At 32.7% G+C, this 14,809-nt stretch overlaps 1 protein-coding gene across 17 annotated transcripts in view; it reads right to left on the bottom strand.

The window, feature by feature from the left end:
* The window catches only part of LOC145256322 (calpain-B-like), a 267,137-nt gene that overhangs the window by 72,929 nt on the left and 179,399 nt on the right, over positions 1-14,809 (bottom strand). For all 17 annotated transcript variants that reach the window (XM_080115058.1, XM_080115066.1, XM_080115067.1 and 14 more), the window contains 2 exons: positions 4,312-4,409; positions 166-243 (listed from right to left, as the gene is read on the bottom strand). In XM_080115058.1, coding sequence (XP_079971184.1) covers positions 166-243; positions 4,312-4,409 — 176 coding nt within the window. The remainder of the gene's footprint in view (positions 1-165; positions 244-4,311; positions 4,410-14,809) is intronic.

The following is a 14,809-nucleotide window of genomic DNA, read 5'->3' as shown; positions in this document are numbered from 1 at the left end:
AGGAATTTAACATTATGTTTAATACCTATAGCATTTCTGTTTATTAATAAAGAATTCTGCATTAATTAAAATATAATATTTATACATATTTTATGACCAGGCAAAGTAGATATATAAAGATGCAAAAAAATCATCTATGAAACCTTTTTATTTTCCCAAACTTACCAAAATTCTCCATCATCATCATTCACAAGACCAATTTCCAACTTTTCTTCTTCAGGAATAAAGCGCCATTCTTCAGATCTTAAAAAAAAAAAATAAATAAAATAAAAATAAAAAGATTAAAATTAGTCATTTCTTCAATAAAAATTCTAACGTGCTTGCGGATTCCATAAAAATCCTAATACATTGTTTCATTCCCTGTTACTCATTTTGTTAAATTCTATAGAATTCAGTCTTTTTCTATTTCAGCTAATTTTAAACCTAAGCTAATGCTTAAAGAATAAAATCCTGATTAACGTTTAAAGTTTAACCTCATATAATCTCCTCACATGCTGTTTATGGTGACAATTTCACCCTCTGGAACCCAATATAACTACGAAAAAAATGCTGTTTCTAATGAATAATTATAAATTATAAATTAATAAAAATAATACTCATCTCAATAATGAATTCCAACTCAATAATATATACGGACCCGACCACGGAAGATAATAAATAAACATGGATTTATAAGACCAAAAAATACAACCTTGATCGCCCTTTGGGGTCCGTGGCGCAGTGGATAGAGACATTGAATCTCTACAGTTCCAGGTGAGAATTGTCTGAAGATAGCAGTTTCAATCCTACCCAAAGCAGGCTTGAGGATTAGTTGGGCAAACGTGGTGACACGACAACAACTATGGAAGGCAGTAATTGCTGAGAATGCAGTCAGGAGATTCAGAGTTCCTATCCCGTCGCGGTTACTACCTGATGAAGGCCAGAGGAATAGTTGACCAAAACGTCATGAAACAACAACTAAGAAAGATGAGGATAATAGTCCGCAATAAATAAATTAATAAATTTAATTGAATAACAGAATCTATATTCATAAATTTTTAAACTATTATAAAAATAAATCTCTGTAGGAGTAGTTCTAAGTTTTTAGTTAATTTTATGAATAAATTTTTTTTTTATATTTATAATTTCATGCAAAGTAAGACTAGTAAAGTTGAAGGGACAAAGAAAGGTGATGAATCGATTATGAATCAGGCATAGAAAACTAACGCACTGATCCAAACTGAGGAAACATCAAAATGCACATTTTTTTTTTAGTCAACAGTGTTGTTTCAATATAGAAACGTTGATTTAATTTGAATAAAATAAAATACGCATCAAGTGTGCTTGAAAGCCAAATCACAACGTAATATTAGGAAAATAAACAAATATTTTACTTGTTTGAAATTTATTACAAATATATTTCAGAGGTATACTCCATCTTCACTGTGTTGTTATTTTTCTTTTCTTCTTCCTTGCCATGTTGGAAATTTGGAGAAAGATGTCTGTTTGTAAAGAGCCACACATTGTTTCTAGCGGTTGTATTTTGAAATGTTTGAACTGTGCGTGGGCAACGCGAGATAACGTCAAAGAATGAGAGTTCATATGGAAACGTTTTAATTTGAATAAAATAAAATATGTATCAAGTGCGCTTGAAACCAAATCCCAACGTAATATTAGGAAAATAAACAAATATTTTACTTGTTTGAAATTTATCACAAATATATTTCAGAAGTATACTCAAATTAAATCAGCGTTTCTATATGGAACTCACACCTTTGACGTTATTCTCATGTTACCTACGCACAGTTCCAACATTTCAAAATACAACTGCTGAGATAAAACACGCGGCTTTTTACAAACAGACTTTTCTTTCTCCAACTTTACAACATGGCAAGGAAGAAAAAAAAAAAAAAAAAAAGAAAACAACATACTGAAGATGGAGTTTGGCTCCGAAATATATTTATGTTATGAATTTAAAACAGGTAAAATATTTGTTTATTTTCCTAATATTGCGTTGTGATTTGGCTTTCAAGCGCACTTGATGCATATTTTATTTTATTTAAACATTTATTGATCGTGTAGAAGCCATGAACACATCTGGAAGAAATATTTTGGAAAAGCAAATATTGGAGAGGTGTCCCAAGAAGTGGAGCTTCAAGAAATTGTAAAGTATTTAAAGTAACAAAATTATTCAAACTTCCTCTAAACAACATTTTACTTTGGAGAAACTAACTTTTCAAGAAATTGTAAAGTATTTAAAGTAACAAAATTATTCAAACTTCCTCTAAACAACATTTTACTTTGGAGAAACTAACTTTTCAAGAAATTGTAAAGTATTTAAAGTAACAAAATTATTCAAACTTCCTCTAAACAACATTTTACTTTGGAGAAACTAACTTTTCAAGAAATTGTAAAGTATTTAAAGTAACAAAATTATTCAAACTTCCTCTAAACAACATTTTACTTTGGAGAAACTAACTTTTCAAGAAATTGACAACCAAAACAAACCTTTTCCTGGCATAAAATGATGCCTATCAGTTGAAATGCTGTTAAACAAAACAACATCCAGTTAAATAGCAATACAGGCAATCACTACTCCGAACTGAAGAAATATACATCCGGGACCAATCAGCAGGGAGTACTCAGAATTGCCAAAATAATGTAAACCCAGTGCTCAATTTCATTTGAGCCGATCTCTTCTAAACTAACCTAATAACCAAGTAGATCCAAGGCTGTATCTTTGACTAAACTGCTGTATAGTACCTTTCTAAATCATGAAAGGTCACTGGGCTGAGGAAGTTTTCTGAGCATGGCTTGGCATTTGGCAAAGAACTACTGCTTTATCAATAATGGCACTCGATCAGAGGGCTGTGGATAAGGTTGAGAAAGACATTCACCCAACTACAGGGTGCCATGCAGACTCATCTGTCATCATTCAATTCAGGGAATCCAGCCTATCAGGATGTTTAAGAGCTGCCAAGTTAGGCATAATCCAACCCTTCTCCACTCAGAAACATAAAATATAGATCTATCTGCAGAACTACATCCAAAGAAGCGAGGAAAGGGTGATAAAATGCCTGGTTATGGCTTGTGGCAAATAATCGCTAAAAATTGATAGAAACTTCTGACTTTATCCAGCATATGGGGTCCGATTACTCTCCCCCCCTCCAATAAAATAATGGCTGCCATGTCTGATTATATGCTGGTGGGTCTCATGAAGCAACATGAAATCTCGTTACCCAAATGCAAATTAGATGGTGCCCGCTTGGATAAAAAAGCCTATTTTTATAGAATGATGAATTTAGAGTCGTAAATTTGGACCACAATGTGATGACTTTAACTGTGAAAATTGTTATATGAAAGTACAGAATAGTTCATAATTTTTTTTTGAAAGTACAGAATAGTCCACAATTTATTTTTTTTTTAATCACCAAAAGAAGTTGCTGGAAGATTGTTACATCACTAACAGATCGAAGAAGTACAGTCAGTCGGTAAAAAATAAGAGGAAAGATGTACATGGGACACACTTTTTCGTTAAAAATCTGTTCAAAGTTTCGGCTTAGCATTCACAGGCAACATGAAATGGAATACATTGAGGACATTGCCAAGGCTACTGCAAACATGCTAAAAAAAAAATCTACTCACACCAGAGAGTATTATATATCTTTACAAAGCCACAATTTGTCCATGCATGGGGTATTTTTACCACATCTGGGCTAGAGTATCTCCCAATAGTCTCTTGTTCTTAGACAACGCCCCCCCCCCACACACTTTTTCAAAGGAAAAAAAAAAAAAAAAAAATAGTGTCCCAAATCTAATTGGCCAAGTTCCAACCTCCGTCCAATCACCACAATGTTGCATCCCTGTGCCTGTTTTATAAGTATTTTAATGGAATGTGCTCTGATGAACTCATTGCACTTGTGCTACCTTGATGTACATACTTCCGACTAACCAGACAAGCAACAAAATTCCACCTCTTCACTGTTGTGGCCCCTACTTCTACTTTAATAGTTTCTTTCCTTGGACAGTTAGACTTTGGAATTCCCTCCTTGTTTCTTGCTTCTCTGACTGCACTAACATGCAGAAGTTTAAATGTAATGTGAACAAACATCTTGCTGCTCAACTGCCTTCAGTCTCTTATTAGTCACAACACCAAATATGCCTTGTTTGGAATGAAAAAAAAAAAAAAGTAAAAAATCTGAACTGATGCTTTGGACTTTGATTGCACTGCCGACCAAATACTTCAATCAGGAGGTGAAGGCCACTTGATACCTGAAATATTTCAAAATGGCCAACTTCAAATGTTTTGAATGAAAATAAACTTTTGCTTACTGATCACTCCAGGCTCCATTCCATTCGGTCTCACCCCATGGATTACGGATCCTCACCATTGGAATTTTGCCAGAAACTCTCGGAGTTTGTATATCAACCTGAAAGATGATAAAAATGTTTACTTCTGGAACATTTTTATATATATATATATATATATATATATATATATATATATATATATATATACATACTTGAGAAGTTGATAACATGGAATTATTTGAAACAAAAATCACAGTGAAAGAAAAAAAAAAATATCATTAACATTTTTTTTAATGTATAAAATTTTTCAATTTGTTTGAGAATTTAAAAATGAAATACATTAATAAAAATGAAGGTGTTTATGCAGTATAAGGATAATGCTATCATTAGAATCGTCTGAGTGGTTTATGGAAAAAAACGGAAAATACTGAACGAGTTTCATATTTTTGTGCAAACACTGGCCGATTGTTTCAATAAAAAATATATATTTCTGTCAGTATGAAGCTAATTCATTGGAAAATTAAAACAATTTTGGTTATAGTCAACTAACGTACTTCCTAACTAATTATTTTTAAATAACACATTTTTACTTGCACATTTAATAACAAATTTAAAAAAGTTTTTATTTTTTGGGAAATTTTATAAAAATATGTTTATGAAAGTATAAAAATAAAATTGGAATGAAAATAACGAAATTTCAAACATCATAAAAAAAAATACATAATATTCCCCAAATTATTAAAGATATTAAAAAGTGTTTTCAATAATTCTTTAAAAAAATGAATAAATAAAACTATCTTCAATAATTCTTAATTAAAATAAGACTGCAAAAACTTTTTAAAGATTATTAAATAAAAAAAAGAACGATTGGAAAAATTAAAAAGTGAAGGAGCAAATTTGCCTTGTCGCCACTTCCAGTAGCAGCCATGTTGAAAGTTAGGAAGTATGTTAGCTGACTATAACCAAAATTACTTGAAAAATGAAAACAATATTCTTGAATAATTAATTATTGGACAATTTTTAGGATTTGGATTCTTCAGACTTCTATTCTTATCTTGAATGTCATTTTTACATTTTGGTCAACCTGCACCGAATCTCAAACGGAATCTTTCATTTAATTTATGAGGGTAGCATGTTCTTGTTCAATCAGCTATTACTAGATAGAGGTCTTAAGTACTTTGTAATTGTATTTTCGGTTACCCACTCAAAGGATTAAACCAACCTTCAGGAGAAGGTCATTTTTATAACTGAATTTTACCAAGTACTGTAAAATGGATCTTACAAGTTAGACAAGATAGACCTGAAGAAGGTCAGAGGTTACATCAATCAAAACGTTGTGAAAATAACACTCAAGATGAGAACAGTAGTCCAAAGAATTCAAATAATATGAATAACTAATCATCATTTAAAAAAATTCAGAAACGTAATTATTGGACAATTTTTACAAAACTTTTAGAAAATTAAAATTCAAAAGAAAAAAAAACATTCATTATAAAGTAAGTTTCATTAAAAAACATTGAATAAAAAACAATTTATAGTAAACAAAATTTTTTAAAAGAATTAAAAAAAAATTTTTTTGATGTAAAAAAAACTTTCTTTGTTCAAATCAAGATAAATATTTAGATATTTCTTATAATAAACTAATGAGTGAAAACAAATGTTTTCTTTATGATTTTTTTTGTATTAGGGTTAAGGCACCTTCCGTAAATTTCCAAGAATAACACGGTCATTATACTGCATAAGTACCAAAATAAAATCGATTAATAAAAATGAGGAAGTTTTTATAAATTGTCAAATCATTTTGCCATTAACATTAGGCATGCATAGAAATGAGCTCATTAAAACTTTAAATATGTTTTGGTGATGTATAACCACAGAAAAATGCAAGAAAAAATTTGTTTCAGCATTAAAAATAATTTTATATTGTTTTTGCTATATATTATGAAATAATGAATCATTTCCATTAAAATCCAGTTAGAATTATGTATCTAAAATTGAGAAAAGCATGCTTGAAAAGTGTTATATGAATAAGCAAAATCACACAAATTCAGTCGCCATCTTGTTTTGATTTTGCTTAGTAACATAATATTGACATTTTTCAAGCATACTTTTTTTTCAATTCTAGATGCATAATACTAAATAGATTTTTAATGGAAATGATTCTTCATTTAATAATAGATAAATAGAAAAAAACTTTTTTTAATGCCTAAACAGATCTTTTCTCATTCTTCCATGGCCGTGAATTTTATAAATTAGCCATGTTTCTGTGTCAATACTTTAATTAGTTTGTTCACATCTTTACCCAATCATTCCATATATAAACCATTTCACTAATATAAATTTGTCAAAATATTTTAGTAAAATTATAGAATTTTCATAATATACATTCAAATGCTAAAATATTTTCACCATTATTAAAAATGCTGTGTTTATTTTAATTCTCATTTAGTAAAACAATTTAGAATTTTAAAATGTATAAAAATATAAAAATGAAATTCATTAATAAAAAATTGTTAAATTCTTTTGTCATTAAGAAGATCTGACATACAAATAATTATATTATTTTTAACAAGGATTTTTCTTTCTTGAATTAATGTTTTAAAATAAAATAGCGACAAATATTTCTCACCATGAGGGCTTATTTAAGAAAAAAAAACAAAACAAAAAAACATTTTCATAAATTTGCAAAAAATAAAAAATTTATTTTTCAAGAAAATGTTTTTGTACCAAAACAAAATCAATGATTAAAAAAAAATTATGTCAGACAATCGGACAAGATATTTTAAAGTGCTCATTTAAAAACAGAGGGGAAAAATCGTGTCATGGTTGTCAATAATAATAAAAAAATAAAAAACAACAACAAAAAAACAAAAGATGAGAAGTGAAATTAATTTGTTGTTTTGGAAGTGTTGGTATTATTTGCATGTTTTTTTTTAAATTTTTTTTTTTTTTTTTAACTATTAACTTTATCAATGATGCCGTGAAGTAAATCAACCTTTCCACCTTCTTGTTATTACTGTAAGGGAAAAGGTTGTCAATTACATTTGTCATACTCCATTAGGTACTGCGATTGACAAAGCATGCTTAACTATGTCCCCTTCTCATTAGGCAGAGAGTTAAAGAGACCGCCATATTTAATTTGATTTCATGTATGTAATTGTTTGCAAGATCTGGTAAAACAAAAAATTCAGTATTAGAACTAAATTAAGAATATACATCAACAACATCTTGTTATATCAAAGTGAAACTTGGCATCTCAAAATCAGCCAAAAGAGCAAATTAGACGCATTTAATTCTAAATGCCATAGAAACAATCAAATGGAGTGATCGAATTACCAACCAGGAAAGTCAGAAATCACACTAAAAATTTGTATTGTCCATTATTTGCAATCGACAAAATGTTGCATCCCTCTGCCTGTTCTACAAGTATTTTAATGGTGAATGCTCTGACGAACTGCAAGCACTTGTGCCCCCAAGATGTAAACACCCTCGACAAACCCGACAGGCAACTAAATCCCACCCCCACACAGTAGAGATCCCTAGATGTAAAAGATCTTTCTACTCCTGTAGTTTCTTCCTCAGAACCACTAGCCTTTGGAATTCCATTCCAGGCCCCTGCTTCCCCAACTGTACTGACGTGCAGAAGTTCAAGTGTAATGTGAACACACATCTTGCTGCCCAAATCCCTACATAGTACTCCAGTAGTTGTTGCCCCTGATAGTAGCCCCCTACATCAAAGTGGCAATGTGCCTTGTTTGGGGTGAAAATGTAATAAAAAGATATTTAGGCTGGCTCGGATAAGCTTTAAGATTGATTCAGAGAGATTCAGATTGATTCAGAGAGATAATTGCTAAGGAAGTGCTTTAATGGATTCTGATGAAAAAAAGGAGGACCAAAAAGGAAGACTATAACAAAACTGGAAACAATCAAAATCAATTTGCAAATAACAGACAGAAGCTGGAAGAACGCTGTACAGTGATTGTAGACTGAATGTCGTGGAACATTTTGACAGCCTTGTGCATATCATTATGCAGGAGTTCCTAAGTTTAAGTGTTATTAAAATATGACTATCAACAATTTCCCTCCACTCTATCTGTACGAAAATCTAAACGCAAATTCCATGAACAAAGCTTCTTTCAAGAATCTGTCCGCCTATGGAACTGTTCCGCTGGCCTGCTTTCCAGCTGACTGCAATAGTCGTCTTCAAGTCCAATGTAAACAAGTTCTTGTGGAGCGCCCCCCCCCCAATAATCCATTTCTATCCCATTTCTACCACTATCAATATAATATTGTCCATTGACTACCGTACACTTATTAACCCTTATCCTCGAGTGGCCTTCAGACCTTGACAAGGGCTGACTCCCATGTAAAAAAGAAAAAAGAAAAACATTGTGAGGAGACCGAAACAGATTAACCATAATTTAATAACAAATAATTAACATAGGTTGAAATTAAGTTAAATATGGCGGCCTCTCTCTGCACCTAGCGTAAAGACAAGATAACTAGGCCTACTTTATTAATTGCAGTATAGTACTGAGCAGAATAGAGCTAATATAATTAAAAAAAAAAAAGAAGATTTTATAATTCTATTATGATAACTAGATACCCTACTCTCCACCCCACGTAAGCGTTGTTTACATTTGAATAAAATTTGCAATTTAAAAAAAAGCCAATAACAACGCAGAATTTAAAAACAATAACAAAATAAAAAAAAAAAAACTAAAAAAACAACTTATATTTGTTTTTTAATCAAATTTTTAGTAATATAACAGCTTCTTCAAGGATATTTCCCTTTTTTTAAATTGCAGATTTTATTCACATATAAACACCGCTTCGGGACAAGATCAAAGTTTAGTATCTATTCTTCAGATGCTGCACTTCAATTTCTTGTTCTCTGTCAGACTGAGACAATTTTTATTTTTGTTCCTTTTCTCCACGTTAAAAAAACGACCCTGGTGTCTAACTCTGTCCCGTGGGGAGGCATTGTAAATAGGAACAACGCTTAACTAGGAGGGAAAAAATACCTACTTATCCAAATAACGTGACCACAGTAATTCCTCCCCTGATTTAACTTTTGAATTTTTTGCTGCTATATAACGAGATACAGAATTTCCCTGATTACACACAAGAAATGGCAAAAAAGAAAAAAAAAAGGAAACCAAAATAAACGAGCAATATTCTTGGTGTTAAATCACCCCAAATCTGATGATAAAATAAATAAATGTTTATTTAAAAAAAAAAAAAAAAAAAACCTGCGTTAAACTGGCTTTTTAAAATTGCAGATTTTATCTCATTAATGCCAAAGTGTTCACAGCTGTTTGTTTATCCCCAGTAAAGCTGAAGTTTACAGGACTAATCTACAAGACGGAAAACTGAGAAACAAGAGATTTATTCACATTAAATTTAAATTTCTGCATATTAGTCCAGTTGGGAAAACAGGATACAGGGAAGGAATTCCCAAGGCAAGCGGTCGAAGAAAGAATCTATTAGAGTAGAAAATCTTTCGACATCTTGTGAAGGGATGGGATTTTACTGCTAGTAGATTAGTCAAGGGTATTTTCTTTAGAAGTGTACATGAGCAGTAACACTGTAGCAACGTATAATACATGCTAACCAAATGAAGCATTTTCTTTTTTATACTTTTATTGTTTAATTAGCATTTCAGCCCGGCATTTTCCGGGTGTTTGGAGGTGTATGTTGAGCAGAAAAAAAAAAAGGTGGTCAATTTTTTTTAATTTTGACCCCTATTATGACCCCTTAACATTTATTGTTTTTGGCTCAAATCAAGTTATTAAGTTAGACTGATGTCCAAGGAACCTATATCTAAAATTTCAATTGTTTATACCCAAACTTGGTGGAGGAGTTTGGTAGAGTTCTCAAAGGTCAAATCATTGAACTTTGACCCCTTAAAAACCAAATTTCTGGCTGAAAACGGATTACAAAGATTTTCCCAAATCTCAGTACTCTTTATACCAAATCTCGAGTCTGTAGACTGAAAATTGACAGAGTTATTGCATAGGGAAATGTACCCAGACATGTTCACTTTTATAGATATATAGACTAGCAGGGTGACCCGACGTTGCCCGGGATTGAATGATGATCAACGAATGTTTCACACATGTCTTTATTGTCATCGAAATTGGTGAAATCGTCCAGTTTTCAATCAAATCGATTGTCTGCTCTACTTGGGAACCCCTCCCAGGGCACCGAGAGGAAGCATCACATGCCCTCCTGCAGTGACTTAGTTTATAACACATTGTAGTTTACATTGCACTGTAGAGAACCTATTATTGATTTTATAAAATTATTTTTATATGTAATGGCTTGAATTAAAGTTTAAAATGCAAAAATCAAGTATCATGCTTCAATTGTGCTCTAAACTGGAACGTTTGATTTTATACGTTTGGCCTTTCGGCTTGTGTGGTAATAAAACTTCTCAAATACACCTGGGATTTTAGGCTGTGCAAGGTGTGAAAATCGCCTTTTTTCATCAGATTATTATTTTGATTATTGATACTTATTGAAGACATTCTGATAGAAAACCTATCTAAGAGCACTGTCAGGCACATAAAGTACCTTCGTGTGAAATTTCATAAAAATTGACCCAGCTGTTTTCGAGTTCATAGGGAATGAACTCACACAGTCAGATAAACACAAAGTTCCTTTTATATATTAGTGGAGATTCAAAATATAATCGATATACATATTATTTATACGCAACAGATTCCCATGGACCATTGTTCATGATGACCAGTCTAAAGATCAGCTCCTGGGGTTAATATACAACAAAAAAGAATATGCATGCTATAGCTTCAGATTTAACTGATTGGTTAATCATTAGCACAGACTGCTACATACCCTAAAAAAAATCCAACAGAAATTGAACAGCCAGCCATGGTACACCCCCAAATGCGCTGCCGCCATTGCACACAGAAACCAGCACTCAGTTGTTTTAAATGTAATGGACGTTTTAAAACTAAAGCCACCTATAAAACTGCCTGTAATCGCTGCAGAAGGATTATAGAAAACAGAGTCGTATGCTCAGCCTATCAAGTCCAAAGAAGAATAGAGGTTTGATTCCCATGAGTCTTGCCAAATAACAAACAAGGTCCTGAACAGAAGTGTATCCTTTATTTTGAGCATCATGAATAGACCTGACATGATTTTGTCAACATCTGACAAAACCAAACTCTTTGCTAAAAACTTTGCATCAAACTCAACCCTATGCAATCAGGGCCACCTACTTCCCAAAACCAAAAATAATTTGAGCAACATCCACATACTCGTATCTGTTTGTGATGCTGCCACGCTCATCAAGAACCTTGATGCCAAAGAATCCTGACAATATTTCAGCCATAGTACTAAAAAAGCTGCAATTGTAACTAGCACCCATACTTGCAGCACCGTTACAATGATACTTAAAGGAGAAATGCTTCTGATCCACTTGGCAAACCTTATTAGTCTGCACAGAATTTAAAATTACTGGAGCTTGGTCTTCTGCATCTCAGTACAGACTAATTAGTCTTCTGTGTATCATGAGCAAGTTTCTTGAACCTGTTAAATATAGAAATTGTCAACAACCTACTTAATGACAAGCAATATGGTTTCCATCCTGTGAGATCTACAACTGATGTACTGACTGTAATTTCACATAGGATTAGTAAATCTATTGATGGGGTGGGATTTCTCTCTAAAGCAATACCTCTTGAGAAATCAAATGCATTTGATAAGGTTTGGCACCAAGGCCAACTTCACAAGATTTCGAGCTATGGAATATTTGGAAACAGTTTCTCAACCATCGTTAGGATATCTGCAGTAGAACGGGCTTACCTAAATCCTTAGTTTTGATCAGAAAGAAGTTTAGCATTAACTACATGTTGGACTAACACTAGATTAATTTGTGACTCAAAGATTTTAGTGAAGGGTGAAAGGAAACTGATAGGCCAATAATTGAGCGGATCAGTTTTTTCACTGGAATTTCTAAACACTGGTACAACAGCTATCAAGATCGCAAGTTTCCAGCTATTAAGGAAGCAAGATTCATCCAGACATTTGTTATAAAGTTTGAAGACAGGGGCCAGCTCAGCAGAGCATTTCTTGAACACTATAGCCTTTTTCCTGTGGTATTTATAATGATTGGATGCACAAGTGCAATGGAATTACTGGTAAATTGAGAGATGATAACCAGTTTGTGTGCAAGAAGTGTAAGACAATGGAGATGGATGAGAACTCAGATGTGGAGAAAATATATTTGGATGGCAAAGTTATCAAGGTTGTTGAGGAGTTTTATTACCTTGGTGATACCATTGGAGCATATGAGATGCCTTAAATAAGTTTCCAGACTTTTTTTTGGCATTTAAAATTATCGCAGACTTTTGAAAATTCAGTATCTTATTGCTATACATTTAATGAGATGACTGACCAATTTTTATGATTTCGGATTCAAATGAACAGCTACGACAGGAATTGGAATACACCCTACTAAAGCCCAATTGTCACAACTGGTGAATTTCTAAAGTGTCCTCTCGTCCAGATTGCATTTTTGAAGAACGATATGCAATAAAATTCCATTTTAAAGTTGGAAAAAAATGCCACAGAAACGTATAGAATGCTTCAGACTGCTTTTGGACCATCTTGCATGAATCTAGCAACAGTCTTTGAGTGGCATAAGAGATTAAAGAAAGGCAGGGAGTCTGTGAGGGATGATAAGAGGTGTGGGAGGAGCAAGGAAGTCAGAACACCAGAGTTGATTGGCCAAATAAAGAATTTCATATATAAGGACCGTCGTGTGTCTATAGAGACTATAAGCGCACAGTTTGATGTCAGTGTGGGAACTGTACGAAAAAGTATTCACGAGGAACAGAAGATGCGAAAGATTTCCACAAATTAGTCCGAAGGGTGCTCAGAGAAGATAAAAAATAAAGGTGTTGTTATGATCAAAATGGGCACCAAGACTGTTCCTCACCTTCCCTATAGTTCAGACCTTGCTCCCCGTAGCTTTTGATTATTCTTTAATCTCGAGGAAAACCTTAAAAGCTGTTGTTATGAGACAATTGAGGAGATGAAAGAGTCGGTGACGAGGGTCATTAACACGCCCACACAAGAGGACTTCCATGAGACCTTTCAGAAGTTGTTGGAACGGTACAACAAGTGCATTGCAGCCGGAGGAGATTACTTCGAAGGGTATTAGAGTTTCATGTGTGTACTATCAATAAAAATGCCCATATGAAAAAATTCTGGAAACTTATTGAAGGCACCTCGTAAGATAGACTAGATGTTAATGTGATTGCCAGAATTAGAAATGAATATTCAGAGAACTTCTTCCATTACTAACCTGAAAAGTGTCGACCAAGGCAAGAGTTTATCATGTATGTGTATGCAATGTAATTATGTATGAAAATAAAGCCTTACCAGTGATGGTTGAGGACATGCGTTGCATGGAAAGAAATGATACAATGTAAATCTTAAATATAAGCATAAATCTGATGACCAGAGGAAAATTGAAACTGGACAGTATAGTGAAATGTGTGCAGAGCAGGAGACTTAGTAAATGTAAAACAGTTGAGGCAGCAGGTTCAGTTCACAAGGGACGGCCAAGCAAAACATGGAAATAAAGGATAATAAATCTAAGTGAATGGCCTGGCCTAACCAGACAAGTTAATTTGGAGGCCAATTTTTAAAAATTGCCCAAAACATGCCAGCATGTAAAACGGACATTAAACTGCATATGTTGAGGTCTGCTGCTACTTTTGTGTTGTGGGTTGACAATTTTGTCACGAATCATTAGACTTTCAAACCTACTTTTCATATAATTTTCATTGATTATTAAGTATGAATAAATAAATAAATGATCAATAACCTTGAAACAGGCAAATCAATTTTTTTTCTTCTTTCATATCTGTTGAACTGTCAATATTGATTTTCCAAAAAACATATGAATAGAAATTAATTCTTCATTCCAACAATTCTGACAAAAAGTACAACCTGTGTTATTCATTTTTTTTTTTATTGCATTAAGTTAGGAAACCTAACGTAAAATGCAAATGATAGTTATTTTAATGCAAGGGAGATAACTATATTATTTTAATGCAAGGGAGATAACCATGTCATTGTAAGTAGTAATTGAGTGGCTCTTGGGTTTACTTTCGGCGACCTCGTAACTCACTTTTCTTAATTTTGTTCTTTGCTCCTCACATTCCATGAGTGATGTTCCTGATAACGAAGGAAGAATCGCTGTTTTCTGGGTCAGAATCTATTCTATCTAAGGCGCTTGTTTGGGATTTGGTCTTTAAAGGAAATAACTAGCATTTACTAAGGAAATAATGTTATTTTGTTGCAAATGATTTAGGACATTGAAATGATTAGTAGAATGAGAAAAATCTAATCCTCCCCCTAAAAGAAAGTGCACTCTTAATTGGGGGAAAATTGTCTCAGTCCAGAGGGAACAGATGCAACACTTTTTTTAAGAGACAATGAGTAAATAAACTTTCATTTTTTCTGTCTGTCTCCATATTTTCAA

The sequence above is a fragment of the Euprymna scolopes genome, chromosome 32 (genome assembly GCF_053919585.1).
Source record: "Euprymna scolopes isolate OS-2025 chromosome 32, ASM5391958v1, whole genome shotgun sequence".
Lineage (NCBI taxonomy): Eukaryota > Metazoa > Mollusca > Cephalopoda > Sepiida > Sepiolidae > Euprymna > Euprymna scolopes.
The sequence above is the reverse complement of the archived record's forward strand: the minus strand, read 5'-3'. Positions and strand labels throughout refer to the sequence as shown.